The sequence below is a fragment of the Uranotaenia lowii genome, chromosome 2, assembly GCF_029784155.1.
Source record: "Uranotaenia lowii strain MFRU-FL chromosome 2, ASM2978415v1, whole genome shotgun sequence".
NCBI classification, from domain to species: Eukaryota; Metazoa; Arthropoda; class Insecta; order Diptera; family Culicidae; genus Uranotaenia; species Uranotaenia lowii.
In genome coordinates this window covers 78,484,619-78,501,572 of record NC_073692.1, presented here as the reverse complement: position 1 = coordinate 78,501,572, position 16,954 = coordinate 78,484,619, and the positions used below count along the sequence as shown (strand labels likewise).

General features: G+C 38.2%; 1 protein-coding gene across 3 annotated transcripts in view; it reads right to left on the bottom strand.

The window, feature by feature from the left end:
- Positions 1-8,498: 8,498 nt before the first annotated feature.
- LOC129743732 (protein tiptop) overlaps positions 8,499-16,954 on the bottom strand; it is a 130,036-nt gene continuing 121,580 nt past the window's right edge. For 2 of the 3 annotated variants that reach the window (XM_055735860.1, XM_055735859.1), the window contains one exon: positions 8,502-13,948. In XM_055735860.1, coding sequence (XP_055591835.1) covers positions 10,591-13,944 — 3,354 coding nt within the window. In that variant the 5' untranslated portion in view covers positions 13,945-13,948 and the 3' untranslated portion in view covers positions 8,502-10,590. Of the gene's footprint in view, positions 13,949-16,954 lie in introns of all 3 variants that reach the window. The other variant, XM_055735858.1, reaches the window with a different exon arrangement.

Sequence of the window (16,954 nt, the reverse complement as noted above, 5' to 3'; positions counted from 1 at the left end):
TGACAGATTTTGCTTAAAATGAAATTAACTATGGTTTTTTTTGAGGAATTCAAGGGAAAATTATTTTATAGAACGATAGTAGATGATGAATGAAGTAGAAAGGATCTTAGAGAAAAGATCAATATTTTTATGAATTGTAGAAAAGCTGTTGATAATACTTTTTTAAAGATAGCAATAAAGTAATTTATGTCTAAAGACGGGAAATAAGAAATTTTTGCGGAGAATTTCAATATAATTGAAAAAAAATCAATAATTCAAAGAAACTACAACAGATGGCTAAAATTTAGTGAAATACCTTTTCAATTTTGGCTAGAAGTATAAAACTTACATTTAAAAAAAGCTTTTAAATTTCACTTTTAAAAGTTAAAAAAAAACCCTTTCATTTGTTTGATTTTTCTATTTTTTTTTTTCAAAAAAAATTCATACAACTTTGTAGCAAAAAATAGGGTTAGTTGCCCTACTTTGGACCCTTTAAGCGATGGTTTTAAAAAAATCATGCTTTTCTCATAAATGGGCGTGAGGTTTATATTTTCCAGGAAACTAATTTATATTTCATGATCTAATTCGCAACTATCAATGATAATTTTCGATATAGGTTTCGCCGTTATTGAAAGATTTGCAAAGATATGGATGACCGAAATTTCCATCTTTGAGCCTACTGTTCCTATTTTGGTTCTGAACTGGTTCCTTTAATGGGACCTAGATCTAAAAATCCTATAAAAAGTTTGATTTTCCGAAAATGAATAAAAAAAATAATTAAAAATGTAAGCTTTAATCAAATATTATCATAAAAAAGTATTACCAATTTTTAACGACTAAAACACTTAAATTTCTGTTATGAATATCTCAAACACTTTTACTCCTTGTCAGCTCTATCAGTAGAACAATAGCTGAAACTTTTTTTGTTAACTTACTTGTAGTTTATTTGTGTTGAGCTGACAAAAAATTTCAGAAATGTTCAATAATTATTGGTTTTTAATTATGCTCCAACTAAAAATTTGCACTTTTGTTATATTGTTGCTTTTGAAACAAAGTTTTGGTGATATTAGGTCTAAAAATGGAACACCAAAGTCAAAAGTTTCCTATATTTGGACCCATTACAAATTTTCCCGGATTTCCATTGATTTTCATTTATTTTAGGTAAAATAGGTAGTTTGGTTTATGTTTTTTACAAAGAGAGTAATTTACCTTTAAAATTTGGCTTGGACAGTAAAAAAACGTGATTTTTTCTTATTCACTCTAATTTCTCAAAACGCGCCCTACTAATTGAGCTGTCTGATTTACCACAGATGAAGATGTACATTTTTAAAAACGTTGAAAATTTTATGAGAACAACTTTTTATGGCAAAAAGCTGTATAGTAGGATTCAGGAAGAATAAGAGTTCATTGTGTGCATAGTAATATATTTATACTATGCTAGCAATATGAATTATTTACAATTTTTTTCATTTTAGGACTAAAGTAGGCTCTGGGTCCAAAGTAGGAGCACTCACCCTAAGTTTTTTTTATTTTGAATTTCTTTTTTAAAATTATTATCAGTAAGCAGAATATCAATAAAGGACTCATTTAATTGCGGCTCGTAAAAAAAAATTAACTGAAATTGTCCAGTTGGTTAAAAAGGTTGCTAACCCATGTTCACTCTTATATCATCTTCCAAATATTAAACAGGGTTCACATTTATTCGTCTGCAATTCAACCGGTTCTAGGTTGGAGATCTTTCGTAATGCGATGATATATTTTTTTTCGATGTATTTAATGATGACTGTAGATTGTTTTGTTTAAAGCTTGCAAGGCATTTTGATTTCAGTCTCAGAAATTTGATTTTATTTTTTAAATCCTTTAGTGCCCAACCCCCTTATAGACGGGGTCTACTAAAATCCGCATAAAACTTTAGAAATCATTTTTTTATTTACATTTTGCGCAGAATCTTTTAAAATATGGTAAATTAACAATCTATACTAATGAAAACTGTTTGACAAGCAGTTGTCAAAAACTACAGCTTAGAGAAATTTAAAAACGGATATATATTTCAAAAAATTATTAATTCGGTAGCCTCGTAAATCTTTGCTTAATTCGGATTTCGTTCTTCAAAAAAAATTTTGAGTTTCCACCATTCTGGATTGGTTTTTAGAGAGAAAAAATATAATTATAAAAATATAAAAGTTATTTTGAAAAGTTGAATAATAAACCTCGTCAAAATGCGGTGTTGGGAGAGAACGACCACATTTCAAAAAATATAAAAGGGATAGTGGACCGATTTTTTCTTTACTCTGTAACTTCTTTGTTATGAAAGATAAAATGAAAACGATAAATGGTATGGTTTTCTAGATTTCTTACGTATCATTGAGCATGTTTATAAATTTTCAATAATTTAGGCATTTTTATCAATTTTTAATAAAAAAAATTCTCTGAGTTCTAATTGATTGAAAGAGATTTTTTTTAATTTAAAAAAAAAAATGGTGGAGAATTGTGGGCCTGACTAACATTTTATTCGATAAAAATCTAGAGAAACTGGATCGAAACATGCGTATGAATATTTGAATAAATCACAAATCCATTTATTCTCAAATTAAAAGAAATAAATAATTTCGATTCCTTTAACTAGGCACCTAATATTTTATTTTCCTTCCAAAAATTCCTGGCGAACTTCAAAAACGGCTTATAGCAAAGCATAGTATGGACAATATCACAATTCATTTTATCAAATAAAAATGCTCGCAGATAACGGAACACATTTTGTAGGGTTAAAATGTCAATAAAAATTGATTGATCTCATCGAAACTTTCCAGTGAAAAAAGCATTGGTAATGGTCATTTCAGGCTTCCAGAGATTTCCATCGCTCCATTTAATTTCTATAACATCCTTCAGCTAATTTCTGAACACTTAATTACATTATTCAGACACGACGCTCAATATTGTTTCAATAAGCGTTCGAGTGAATATAAATATAAAAATTTCCTCACAAAACAAAACTTTTGAGAACTCTATTAATATATGCTATACCTATTATAAAATTATACAACGACAAGTAAAATAACTTGCTTTTGATTTATTATGAAAAGTTTTTCATGACTCATATTCAAAAAATCGTATCGTATTCAAACCTTTGAAAATTATGCAATGAAATATGAATTGTTTGATATCTATGATTTTCGAAGGTATCATTGAAAATTTACAACATTTTAAAGGAAACACTTCAAGATTCAATGTACTAAACCTAATTTTCTGAACTTGTTCTGATTCAATAATTCAAGCTAATAAAATTCAATGTATTCAAGCTTCTCAATTAGAAATATTTAATTTTGGAAATAACTATTTGCAGGAGTCTTTGTCAATAAAACTTTAAAATAAAAATTGTTTCAGACTCCCCAAAGGTTTTGTGGTAAATTTGCAGAGATTTTTATTTTCAAAATTCTTGCCAATTGAAAACAAATACCGTAAACTGGGAGAACTTTGATCACTTTTTTCATTCCTATTAGGATATTTTAGAAGGGTAATACCTTAAAGATTTAAAACACTTAATGAGGTGAGGAGTAAAAAACGAGATCATTAATTGCCGTAAGTTCAAACGACATTGGTGGTTATAATTAAATGTTTGTTTCAAAACCAGGTTTTGAGTTTCGGGGTAACTTTGATCACTATGGTTTTAACGTATCTCAACATCTTCAAAATTATTGTTATGATGCCATTTAGCATAGAAGGCATGAATAACATTAATAACAGAATTTTTTTTAGCACTTAACTGATTTTGCCAACGTTTTTTTTCTCCAAAAATATTTATGATCAAAAGATGGACAATGTTGCTGCATATATGTAGGGTTAAAAATTATAAACATTTCTCAATTTTTTCTTGGCCCCAAAAACAAATGAAATTTGGCCTACATGCAATTCCCTAGGTCCTCGTCTTGTTCGCATGTTTTTTTTTCTTCAAATTTAACCATTTGATAGGGTTTTAGTCAATTTTACTATACGGGCTTTCTCATTGAAAATCAACGTTTTAATTTTCAATATTCAAAAATTATCACCAAATGACCGTAAATATAACACTTAAACTAAACCTAAACAAAGAAAAAAGTTGAACTTTCTCATAAAACAACCCATTTGCTCTTAAATGCTAAAATTTGATAAGGAGAGATGTTTGTTTGTGAGCCTTTGAAAAACCAGATATTTTAAGATTTTAAAATTACATTTTAAATAGCATGAAAAATCTTCTAATAAAAACCAAATTTAGCTTATTTGTTACTCAATTTATAGGCTTTCAAACGTAGTAAACGGATTTCAGATATTTTTACTTTTTACTTATTTAATGATGATTATCTGCAAAAACTCCATGTTGATCAAACTCCTTTTTTAGAACTAACTTAAACCACCATATTTATGGCTGATATGAATTGTATTTTAATGATTTAATCATATATTTTTCTCCTTGACCAGGTTATATATTTGGATATTTGCATCGATTGATTGAGCCATTCACTGAATTAATGTCTTACAATGAGTGTTTTTTCAGAGGTCATACAAAGTTAAAGCTTTAAAGTCGATTGATGGCTGATATTTGTGGTCAAAGCTGTTCGAAAAAGTATCCCAAGTTTGTAAAATGTTATAAACAAAGGAATATTTCAACTCGTTCTAGACCAAAACCTGCCATAGGAAATAGTGAAACGTAATAAATACCTACTTACCCTTGCATCGAATCTCGACAGTTGTTTTTTGAGCAATAAGACAGGAAAATGGAGCAAACTTCAATACCCAGGGATTATTTCTTTTTGTCCTCTTCAAAAGCGTACAACGATTGGTTTGAAATTTTTAACATATACATACTTTTATTTTGAGCTTTCCTTTTTAAAATTTTTAAAAATTGCATTTAAATAATAATTGATTTTCATATCTGGTATAATATATATTTATATCTATATTTATAGATTTTTGTTTATTAATGTTACTGCTTGTAGTTTGTTTTTCTTCTTCTGTGTTTGTCTGTTCAAAATTATTCCGCTTGAAGCCGCGCATTTATCTTCCATTGCTGGTAATGAAGTGTTTCTATTTCTTTTTTATTTTATTTCAAAGGAATAGAGTGGGGCGGTTGTAGTATCACTGTTAAAACAATCTTGTGAGAGCTGAAAAAATTATGTGGTGTTTCGAACCTACGCAACTTTCAAATGATGAAATCTGTTTGTAGCTGCTAGGCCTAATTGTTAAATCGAAAAAGGTTGATGGATTTTTTTTTTTGGAAAAATTAACAAATTCAAACGATAAAAACAAAGCGTCTTGCTAGTCTACGGATGACTTTAGTTTTTACAAGGTGTTGCCCTATAGTAGGATCATCAACAGTTCCGTTCGATGGGACGCATATTTCTACATTCAACTGCTACAAAATCGAATTTGAGTAAACTAATGAATTCAAAGGGTTGTTTTTCTGTTTTTTTTTAGATTCAGGCTATCGTTTGAGTTTGCTCACCTCTTTACACCTTTTTTGCTCTTCAAGTGTATTTGTTTATCAATTTTATTACAATTCTACTATAATTACAATGTGAGTGTGTTATTTGCATTCAAATTATTAATTCATTGATTTTTTCTCTCTTTTTCAGAACTTGAATCAGTTATTTTTTATCGGTATTTGATTTCGAGTTTCGTTTGTAATACTTTTTTCCATTGTGTTTGTGATTAGATAAAATTTCGGCATCTTTTGCCTTCACCGCCCGCCCACTCGAAACTTATTGCTAGCGCTTTAGAAAGTTTTACATTGGCGCTGGAATCGTAAGGTGATTTATTCCTTTTTTTTCTTTCTATCTTGATTTTTGCTTCAGCAGTTTCAATCTCTAGCGTTTTGTTAGACATCTCGTGCTTCCGAAATGGTTAATTCACATATGAATGTGGTTTTTTACGTATACGATTTTAGTACTTGCAGTTTCAATAGACTTGTGTGACTTTTTGTGTCAGAGTTTTGTTCGTATTTTTGTTTGATTTTAAATTTCTTTCGAATCGAGTATACCATTGTGTAGTTGATGGGTTTCCTTTTAATTAATCGTAATGTGGTTTGCAGCTGGATACGGATTTGGCGAGCTCTTCCAGTCGCCTCGTATAACTTAGTTTCTTAGTCTCAAACAGGTTGTATGTTTGCGGCTATTAGGGATGTTGTTTTTTAATTGGGATTTGATCTTCCTTTCAAATAGAAATAGTTTACAATAAATACGGCTTTGCTTGTTCTTACCAATTTTTGTTGTATATAATTGTATTGTTTATCCTACGTAAGTTAAGTTTAGATTCTAAAAGTATGCGAATTATGCGCGTTTTCTAAGGGGTGTTTATTATTCTTTCAATTCAAAGGTATACCTTAGTTCGTATGATTTTGTTTGTGTACTCATTTACTACTAGTAGTTGGATTAAACTTTAATTTTCTTCGCGTGGTATTTCTCATAGTAGCGAATATTTACACGTGCTATCAATTTATCATGGGAACGATGAAATTCGCAAATCAAAGTAATTGAAACAAGAAATTGTTGAACGAATCCCCATCAGCCTAGAGCATTCAGAGATAATGGTTTGTTCTATGTACAGAAATCACAATGTTTTTCTTTAATTAAAACTATGAATGAAAACAAAAAAAGGATTTTTAACATAGTTTAAATGCAAGTCTGGATGCACTGGGACAGTGGTATATTTTCAACGTTTTGCAGCTCAGTAGTCGATTGGGAAAAGCGTTTCTCTGCGTTTGTGTTGGTTGATTTTGTCCCTCAAAAGTGGTTGGGCATAAATAAGTTTTGATTTAACTGTTTTTACTATTACTGTGTGCTACAGTTCTCAATCGACTTTCTTCACCATCGCTGACAGTATACTGAATTTTGGCACGCAAATCTGTTTCCTTTCGGCGTTCGTTTTAAATGTTTTAATACTATTCCGTGACTCAGAACAAAATAATTTAATTCTTCCGTATGTTTTGTGTGTTTTTATCTGTTTTCGAACCGTATACCAAAAGTTACAATTTCGTATAGTTTGGGTTGCATTTTTAAACTGCGGTTTTATAATAATTTAGTTTTAAGTTTTCTTTCTTTTAGAAGTGGTATAATACTTATGTGTTTTATTTAAATTTTCTTGAGTGTAAATTACGTATACCAAATTTCAGATTGAAATTGATTTAGTCCATCATTCGTTTTCTTTCTCTTTCCAATACCGTTCCGTGTTATACTGAGATAGTTGTAATTTGTTCGTATCGTATAGCTTGCATGTTTCAATAGTAATAACTACTTGGAAGGAGCATCTAAATAACTCGTTTTTGTTTTCCGTATGACTTCGAATGACTCGTATGGTTTCATAATTTTCCATGAATTTCGTACTCTAAAGTAATTCTTTGTGTTTTGATCAACTCAATACTAATAATTTAAATGTACATGCATCAACAAGGAAGGACGATTTTTTTTCAAACAGATTGTTTGGCAGCATTTAACAAATTTACCGAATTACCGACTTAACACGGAAGTTGCAAAAATAATTACACTAGTTTACAAAATTTTAAAAAAATCGTGAACTTGATTAACTGACCAACATTTTTAATGTAAAATCGGGCGCTGAATCCGAAAATGAAATTCAAAAAAATCTCAGTAGAACCGTTTTTGAGTTATGCTCCAAATGTGAAATTTCGGGAAAATTAAAAAAGTTCTTGTACTTAGATTAAAATATCTCGGACGGCATAACAGTAATTTGAAATCTCTCTTTTGCATATTGAAGGTGAATAAATTGTCTATCGATCATCTGAACATTGTTTTTGCGTTTGACCAACAGTATTGCTGATATTAGTGACTTTATGAGAAAAAAAATTATAAAAAACGCATGTTTTTAGAGAAAATTTTGTTTTAACTTAAGTTTTAGACTCGATGGTAGCATTTAAAAAATCTGGTTTTCTTTTACGCTTAAATTTCAATTTAAAACAAAGATTTCAAGTGTTTAATTATCAGAATCGGTTGAAAATTGAAGAAGTTATGGCTACTTTACCATAACTGTAATTTTTGCAGTTTTTCATAATTTAACGAACCGCAGTACACTTATCATAGTATAGGAAGGACGAAACATGATAAATCTCACTCGCTCCAAGTCAAAATTATTTATTAGCTTACCAGAAAGTCACATGCCAAGTTTCAGGAAGATCTGACCATAGGGAGGGGTTGATAAAGTCTCAAACGTGAATAAAATTTTGAGGTATTTTGCCCGGAAGGAACGAAAAACACTGGTTTTTCATCAATAACTTTTTTCATCACTAGCTGATTGTTTTTTATGGTTGATTTTCTTAAAGCCTAAGTTGAGACAAATATTTCACCCGAAGACTGTAACTTGATTGGATTTGAAACAGAAAAGTTATTGCGGTTCAAAGGCCGCAAATTTTGTCCAACACGCAATGAGTACTTTTTACCCATTGCGTTTTTTACGACAATTTTCGACCAAAATACAATCTTTGAACCGCAATAACTTTTCTGTTTCAAATCCAATCGAGTTACAGTCTTCGGGTGAAATATTTGTCTCAACTTAGATTTAAAGAAAATTAACCATAAAAAACAATCAGCTAGTGATGAAAAAAGTTATTGATGAAAAACCAGTATTTTTCGTTCCTTCCGGTCAAAATACCTCAAAATTTTATTCACGTTTGAGACTTAAGCAACCCCTCCCTATGGTCAGATCTTCCTGAAACTTGGCATGTGACCTTTTGGTAAGCTAATCAAAAATTTTGGCTTGGAGCGAGTGAGATTTATCATGTTTCGTTCTACCTATACTATGATAAGTGTACTGCGGTTCGTTAAATTATGAAAAACTACAAAAAATACTATTATGGTAAAGTAGCCATAACTTCTTCAATTTTCTACCGATTTTGATAAATAAACACTTGAAATCTTTGTTTTAAATTGAAATTTAAGCGCGAAAGAAAATCAGATTTTTTAAATGCTACCATCGAGTCTAAAACTTTCGTTGAAACATAATTTTCTCAAAAAAATGCGTTTTTTATAATTTTTTTTCCTCATAAAGTCACTAATATCAACAATACTGTTGGTCAAACGCAAAAACAATGTTCAGATGATCGATAGACAATTTATTCACCTTCAATATGCAAAAGAGAGATTTCAAATTACTGTTATGCCGTCCGAGATATTTTAATCTAAGTACAAGAACTTTTTCAATTTTTTCTAAATTTCATATTTGGAGCATAACTCAAAAACGGTTCTACTGAGATTTTTTTGAATTTCATTTTCGGATTCAGCGCCCGATTTCACATTGGAAATGACCTTCAGTTTACTGAGTTCAAAAATGCTGTAAACTAGTGTTATTGAAAATGAAATATTTCAACAAGGGATATGTGAAAGAAACAGGATTGAATTCCATTAAAGCATGAAAGTTGTTGCAAAAACCTTCTTTGAAGCGAACACAAGGAAGAACATCGTTACCATAACATCGTCTGACAAAGATTGATGACGAAGCGCGCGAATCTCCGCGGAGCCCGCCTTCGATTTATTGTTCAAAAGCCTGGCAAAACTCCATTTTGTTTTTTCTGCATCGAACCAACGGCGGCCTTCCAATGGCTCTTGGTTGGCGTTTACCCTTTCCACTTCTTTGCCCAACTTTATGATAGGCAGCGACCAGAATGGCACAGCCTGCTTTTGCCGAGCCTGAGCAGAGTACATTCCGCTGACGTTGGCTTTATTTTCTTGATTGATTTCTTCTCCGTTCTCCTTCGCAGGAAAGAGCACACACCGGAGATGAGAAATGTCCAAACAGAAGAACACAAGAAAAAAAAACGAAACGCTGCACTTCAACTCAACCAACACCAGCATGATCTGTTTGCATCAACGCGCTAGCAGCACTCAAGTAGGGAGCAACAGTCGAGCCGAGAAACTTGTTTGTGTCCTCTCTCTGCTGCCGCAGCGTTTTCGTTTTCGTCTTCTGAAGTTTACGTGATTTGGCCCCGTTTCAGAGAATGTATGCGTGTGTGTATGTCGGTGTGTTAGTACGGGGGCGAATGTTGGTTACAGGTTTGAGTATGTTTGTAACCGTCCAACACCATCTCTCGCCTCGAATGATGGGTACATAAAAGTCATTAAGGCAAGTGATTTAAAAGAAGCAGAAAAGAGATTCACATATACAGTCTCATATAGACGGTGCTCTTAGAGAAGAGGAATAACTCAGAAATAAACCTGCAAGAAGAGGGAGCGTAGGAACGGATAAAAAAACCTGCTCCCGTCGGCTTCGTCGCTTCTGTCGTTGAACGCTGCCAAACTTCAACCACTCTCGGCCCAATTTTCTTCCACGGTGCCGGCCTCCCCTTTACCGAACTTTGAGTGCCCATTGAAGGCACCCATCATGGCAGAAATGGATACGCACATAAATACATTATTTACTGCCTCATTTTCTGCGGCTCACGTTCGAACGATTTTCTTCCTTGTTTTTGCTTCCTTCCTCGTGTTTTTTTTTTCTCGTTTATTCTCAACACTGTACACGCTCTGGCCCTATCGCTGACTGTCCGTCATCGTTCCGACATTTCAGTGGATTATTTACATACATGGAACAGAGGGAAAAACGAACCTACCCGCGGGTTTCAACTTAGGAATGTCAGACGTACTTGGATGACAACTGCTTTGCCAGCTCGGTGTATTTCAGAAACTTGGAGTGCGGACTCTCGTCGAATGCGGCAGGTGACTGCGAAGGTGGAGGACTCCGTGCCTGACCGTTGCCGCTGCTTCCCGCCGGTGGAATTGGAGTCCCACCCCCGTCCATGCGATTAACACTGTCCCGGCCACTTGAACCGGCTACACCACTTCCAGTCGATTTCGGCGAATGAGGAGAACCTGGCTTCAGCGGTTGTCCCTTCGGTTCCGGAATGACGTCGTCGTTCACAAAATGTGCCTTCGACAGATGGTGTCGATAGGCGCCCTTCGAGGTGAACGTCGTGTCGCAATAGGCACACTTAATCACCGACTCATCGGACACTACCGCATCGTTACACGCCCAGCTAAAAGCCAAAATTGCACCCGGAGCCGTTCTACTTGCCGAGGCATTATTTGTCGCCGACAGCAGTGCATTGCTGACACCTCCCCGTGCAGCAGGTGTCGTTTCGGTTTTATCACAAAGTTTTTGCAACGCCGCCAACGGATGGGCACTGGACTTCTTGCCACCTGATCCATTCGGCTCGCTGTTACCCGTTCCACTTGCTCCCGTCAAACTATCAAACATCGACGATAAAGCTCCCAAGCTGCTACTGATGCTCACGCCACTGCCCACTTTCTTACCAGCTCCTTCCGCCAAACCCGGTGTCGACCGCGATGCGATGGAATGATGATCACTGATTGGACTAGCTGATGGGCTTATCGGTACGCTGGCCGTCAGCATACGAGGACTCGGTGCCGGACTAGACGCTATACTGCACCGACGTTTGATGTCTTTCTCAACGTCCGATGCATCATCGTTGGACTTACTTGGTGGTCTCATCGGCCTATCATCTTCATCCTCATCAATCTCCCGCTTGATTTTGATTTTCGGTGGTTCTTGCTTCTCCCCATCGCCGTCTTCATCATCGCTGTGCATTTCTCGCTTGATATTGACGGGTTGATCATCGCTATGGTTGTGTTCATCCATGTACTGCTTTTCGGGCGTTCCCCGGGGTGTTGAATGGCTTGGAGTGTCAAATTTTTTCTCCGGGGTCAGCGAATCGACTCTGCTAGAGCCTCGTTCCGAGATTGAACTGGATTCACTGCCGCTTCGTTCCCGTCGCCCAAATTGGGCCATGTACTGTTGCTGGTGGTAACTTCGTAACATGTTCATAGTTTGTGGATCAACCAGAGGTTTCGTGTAGTCTACACTCTCGTCAATACCTAACCGTTTTAGTATGCTGGAGCCTAATGGAGTTGTGCTTTGACTGGGGTTGCCAAAATTGGAACTGGGATGACGAGATCTGGTGTCAAAGCTTTTCTCGATCAGTTGCTCGATTGCGTTAAGCACTGATGGCGATGAACTTTTCTCGCCTTCTTTTTTACCGGATGCGGGTGAGGATAGATCGGCTGGCATTGGAGATTTTTGTAAGGACATTGGAGACGAGAGATCTTCTCCGACTGATTTACGACCATCTCGGCTGGTTGGAGTAACCGGACTTATCGAATCAGGTGGAATGATCGTGTTAGAAAGGAGTGCATTTTTGAGCTTTTCTCGCTGTTGTTGGGCTTGCAAGATGGCAGCTCCACCAATGCATTGTCTGATATGATCCACGAAGAGAGTGGTTTCGATTTTATCGTTACACTTTTCGCAAGTTATTTTTCCGGCTCCGAGATCTCGAATTGGTTTATTGACTGGACTGACGGAAGGATTTTCACCGTTTTTGAGGTCTTGTTGTGCCCGTTCCATTTCCAAAAGTTTCCGCACCGGGAGCGATTTTTTGCGCCTTTCCTTGGTCTGTCGCCGCCTTCCACCTGTTTCGGTGATCGATCGCATGATGTGCTCTTTGTAGTGAGCATTTTTAACCATGTGATTGCTGAGCTCCTTGAGGGATGAGAATGCTTGATCACATACTTTGCAAGTTAAAACGGCGCTAACGTGACTATTGGTTTGGGGTGCGGGTGGAGCTGGTGGAGCACCTGGTGCACTTGGAGGATTTCCGCTTGGGCCAGGTGGTCCGGTTGGCTTTTCGCCATCGGTTGATTTCCACGATATGATTTGCTCTTGCGAGATGATGTTAGTGTAGTGTTGGGTTTGCTGCATGTGCGTTGTCATTTCCGCTAGAGTTCGGAAGCTTTGACCACACCACATGCACTTGAGGATCTGACGAGTCTGTTCGGCTCCTTTGCCTAGCCAAACGTCCTGTCCGCGCACTAGTTTGCGGGGTAACGGCATTGTTTCTTTGATCAAAAGGTTCAGTTCACTGGGTGATGGTTTATTGGAAGCACTATTACCAGTGTTGGGTGCGGACGAATTCGGTGGTTGTTGTTGGATTGGCTGTTGAGGCATTCCGGTGCCAGGAGGAACATTAACGCCACAGTGTTTTGTTTCTTTCATGTGGGTGGTCAAGGCTGCTAGAGATGGGAAACTTTGCTTGCACCAGACACACTTTAGCACGTCTTTGGCTGTATCGGCACCTTTGTTGAGCCAATGCGATTGCCATGCACTGTGTCGACCCCCGGCTGAGGCTGGTCCACCAACGCCACCAGAAACATTGTTGTTCGGAGTCCGGTAGAGTTCATCGCCACCCAAACGGCTCAATTCAGTCATCTTTTCTAAGGCTTTCGCGGCATCATTGGAGACGCCTTTGTGTTTGCCATTCCAATCGGAGTGGTTGTTTTTGGGCGAAAGACTTGCGGCCGCTACGGCAGCAGCAAAGTAGGGTAGCTGAGGTGCAATCGGCGAGCTCCATGGTGTTACCACCGCGTGTTTGAAATCGTGCTGCCGGGATGCTTTCCTGGGTGGAGGCGAATTGGAGTCATCACCTGTTCGCTTCCGAGTGCTCACCGACAAATCCAGGGGACTGTTTTCGCCCGATTTAGTGCCCAGGTTGATGGCATCTCCATCGTCACAATCACTGCCACCGTCATCGTCGGCCGTGCCGCTATCGGATCGCTTTTTGCTAAAATCCAACACGGCATCGTCACTTTCATCTGTCGGGGAGGCGAGTGGCGGTAGCAGCGGGGGAGATCCATTGCGGGCTGCTGCCAGACCGGCCAGCGGCGATCCTAGCAGTAGTCGGTTTTGCTGGGCTGCCACCGCGGCCACATTCAGATAAGCGGCCATGGCGGCAGAATGCTGAGGCAGGAGGGCGGCGGCGGCTGCTGGCGCAAGGGTGGGCGGGAGCGTGATCGATACCGGGCTCAGGTTCGGGCCCGAGTTCTGACCGTCCCGATCGCCTTCGGACCGGATAGATTCATCCGAAGGGCATCGTCCACCGCCGGATGACTCCCTCGATTGGCATCTAGGGCTGGCCATTTCACTGAAAAGGGGGAAACAGAGAAGAAAAGAGATACAATTGTTAGTCTCCCAGTTTGGACAGCAGATGGCGCGGTTTGGTGTTGATATAAGGTAAGAGAGGGTTGATTTGCGATACCAGGGACAAAGCATTCCTCGCCCGGTTAAATTCAAATTAACCTGTTATCGGAAACTATTGAATTCAATTATGGAGCCGTTTAGAAGCATAGAGAGGTTCGGTTCGGTTCGCGATCGTTATTCATCGAGCGGTTGGGTCGGTTTTCTCGAGTCTCACTCAACCCGAGTGATTCCGATATGTGTAGGCAATTAAGGCTGAAAACCGATCGCGCATGATCCGTCGGCATTCGTTACACACGACGATAAATCAATCGCCCCTTATCTTGCCCAACATGTTTAATGTTTTAAGACCAATTGATGTGTCTCTCTCTCTCTCGGGTGTCTCTCGTTGGTATACGTTTTGTTTCATTTTGCTTTTTTGTGTTTCGTTTGGGTTCATTTTTATCTACATCAAAATTCAGACTAAAATTAAGCATTGACGCGCAGTGTGAGATCTTTCCTTCAAAAAGTCCCGACTAAGCGAAGAGCGCTGGAAATTAATCTCTTTTTAACTGACAAAATTGAATTTATAGGTTTTTCTCCTTTCTTCAGTGACTTTCTTCGGCGCATTGAACATAGGCATTAGAAAATATTGCTTTTGTCGAAAAAAATGCCTTTTCTATCGAGCCGGAGAAAAATGCCTCTATTCAAAGCAACGCAGAACAAATCCGAAAACAGGAAACCATCAGCAGATGACACATAATGGTCCGGGACCGAAGAACCGAATCTTCAAATTTCTCATAAATTGTAATTTATGTCTTTTCCATTTTGGTTTTGTGTGTTGGTTCCATTTTTTTCTGTTTTCTTATTCATCTACTGCTCTGCTTATTCGATCCACAACAACACATCATACTCGAAGCGAGAGAGACAGAGAGAGCGAAAAAGACAAGAGTCGGTGTGTAGTGGTTTAAGTTGGGTGTCCCACACTTGACGATTGACGGACGAGGTCATTCGGACCTACGAACGCAGACGAAGCATGTGGATAAAAGAAGACAACCGATAACCATCACCCGGTTCGGACACTGAGCTGAGCCATGTTGATGAGCATGTGACGACGACGACCAGTGTGTTAAAGGCGTGGCTTCAACTGTCCTTTTCTCCTTTGATTTACATGCTTGATGTAGATCAGCGCGTCTGAAGGTTGCGTCTTGCTGGTCAAGAAATTAAGCCGAAGTGTCGTCTTCGTTTTCTTATCGAGTCGGGATCGTATAAGAAGGTTGGGTTGGAAGAATAATTCTATGATTAATGACGAAGACCACTCACATGTCATCCAACACGATTCATGGGACCCGGTTTTCGTTTCGGGTGTTGAATTGGTCTGTCTTTTTGGGATTGATTTTGTGGTGCGGAGAAGGGACATTTCTTCGTTGATGTAGGCCGAACATTTCGAAAAAAAATATGGATAAAGTGGTCCGAGACTGAGTGAAAGAATGTGGGATTGGAAGCAGATCGTGATCATTCCGAATCAAGTCACCCCCACGCGCTTCGTACGCACATCGTTATACCTACCTCTAGCAACACGGTAGATAAATTTTAAAATTTATTTCTGAACCATCATAAAGATGATTTATTTGATAATAATTCACGTATCGCCAGTCGGTGCCATTTGTTGGTGTGGTGATGTGCCCGGACTGAACAAACAACATTCACCACCCGGTCGTTCACGCAGCGGAATTGATGAATTGAAGTCGCCTGGAAGTCGCTTGGAAGTGTGGGAGGATGGCCGAGGAAAAATGGCGTTCATCACCCATTCCAGTCTTCCAGTCAGCCTCCAGGCCATGGAGAGGCAATGTTTCAAAATCATCGCTCCGACACGCATCATCATCAACAACTGATGTTGCTGCTGCTGTTTATGATATTACTGTGAATTCAGCTGAAAAGCAGACTCATCTCATCATTATCCAGCCATTGCTGCTGGATGATGCCCTCAGCATTTCGTCGTCGTCGTTGTCTACGACGATGAACGAATACAGTATGTGGCAATGATGATCTATGCTTTATGGCTTGTCCGCTCCGCCTTACCCGAACCATGCTGCTAGGCCTATCGAGCGAGTAATTCTCTATTTGGCGGGTCCATCGAACGCTTGAACGCACACGACGGACAATACACCCGAGCAAGCAAGGGAGGCAGAGAGCGCGCGCGGCAGCAACCGCGGATGATGACGATGATGAGCTCGCATATCATAACGAGTGAGCTTGGTGATACGACGAGGGGACGAGGAAGCCTATCACTCGCCGAGTGAGCGAGTGAGCGCTCGCGTCATTTCGCCCGCTTGCCCGATAATAATAATAAACTCGTAATAAAACAATAACTGTAAATCAAGTCGAATTGACAATGACAGAATTATCCAATAACATCTAACTATACAACATAACTATAAATCAATTTTCATTCAGTCATTTTAACATTTTATAGATTATGTGCTGCTACGCGTAGCAGCTTCGAAACAACTGTGGACTACTTCCAGGGGAAAAGGGAAGAACGAGGAAGTCCCAAATCCCGTGTAAGTTTGGAGGTCGCGGTCGGGGGATGGGCCAGTGGTTTTGCGAACGGATTGAATAGATGGATGGCCACTTTTGTACGTGTGAGAGCACGTGTGTGGATTTCCGCATGTTTGTTTGCTCGCTGGAAAATCCGCTTTTCCACTTCTATCTTCCCCGCCCAACTTCTCTACCGATGGTGGAAAATTCAAGTTTTTTTTCCTCTCCCCACATGAATTCTGGTAACTGGAACCAGTAACAGCAGCCAGCAGTGGAGCCGACCTTGTTTGACCCGAATCAAGGGCCGGTAAATGGTTCCAGGATACCTTTTTGCCTTTCTTACAGAAAGGTATAGTTATCGGTCGATTTGGGAGATCCTTAATTATGGGTCTTAGATATACCTTTATAGGTACCTATCGAATCAGCTCGACGA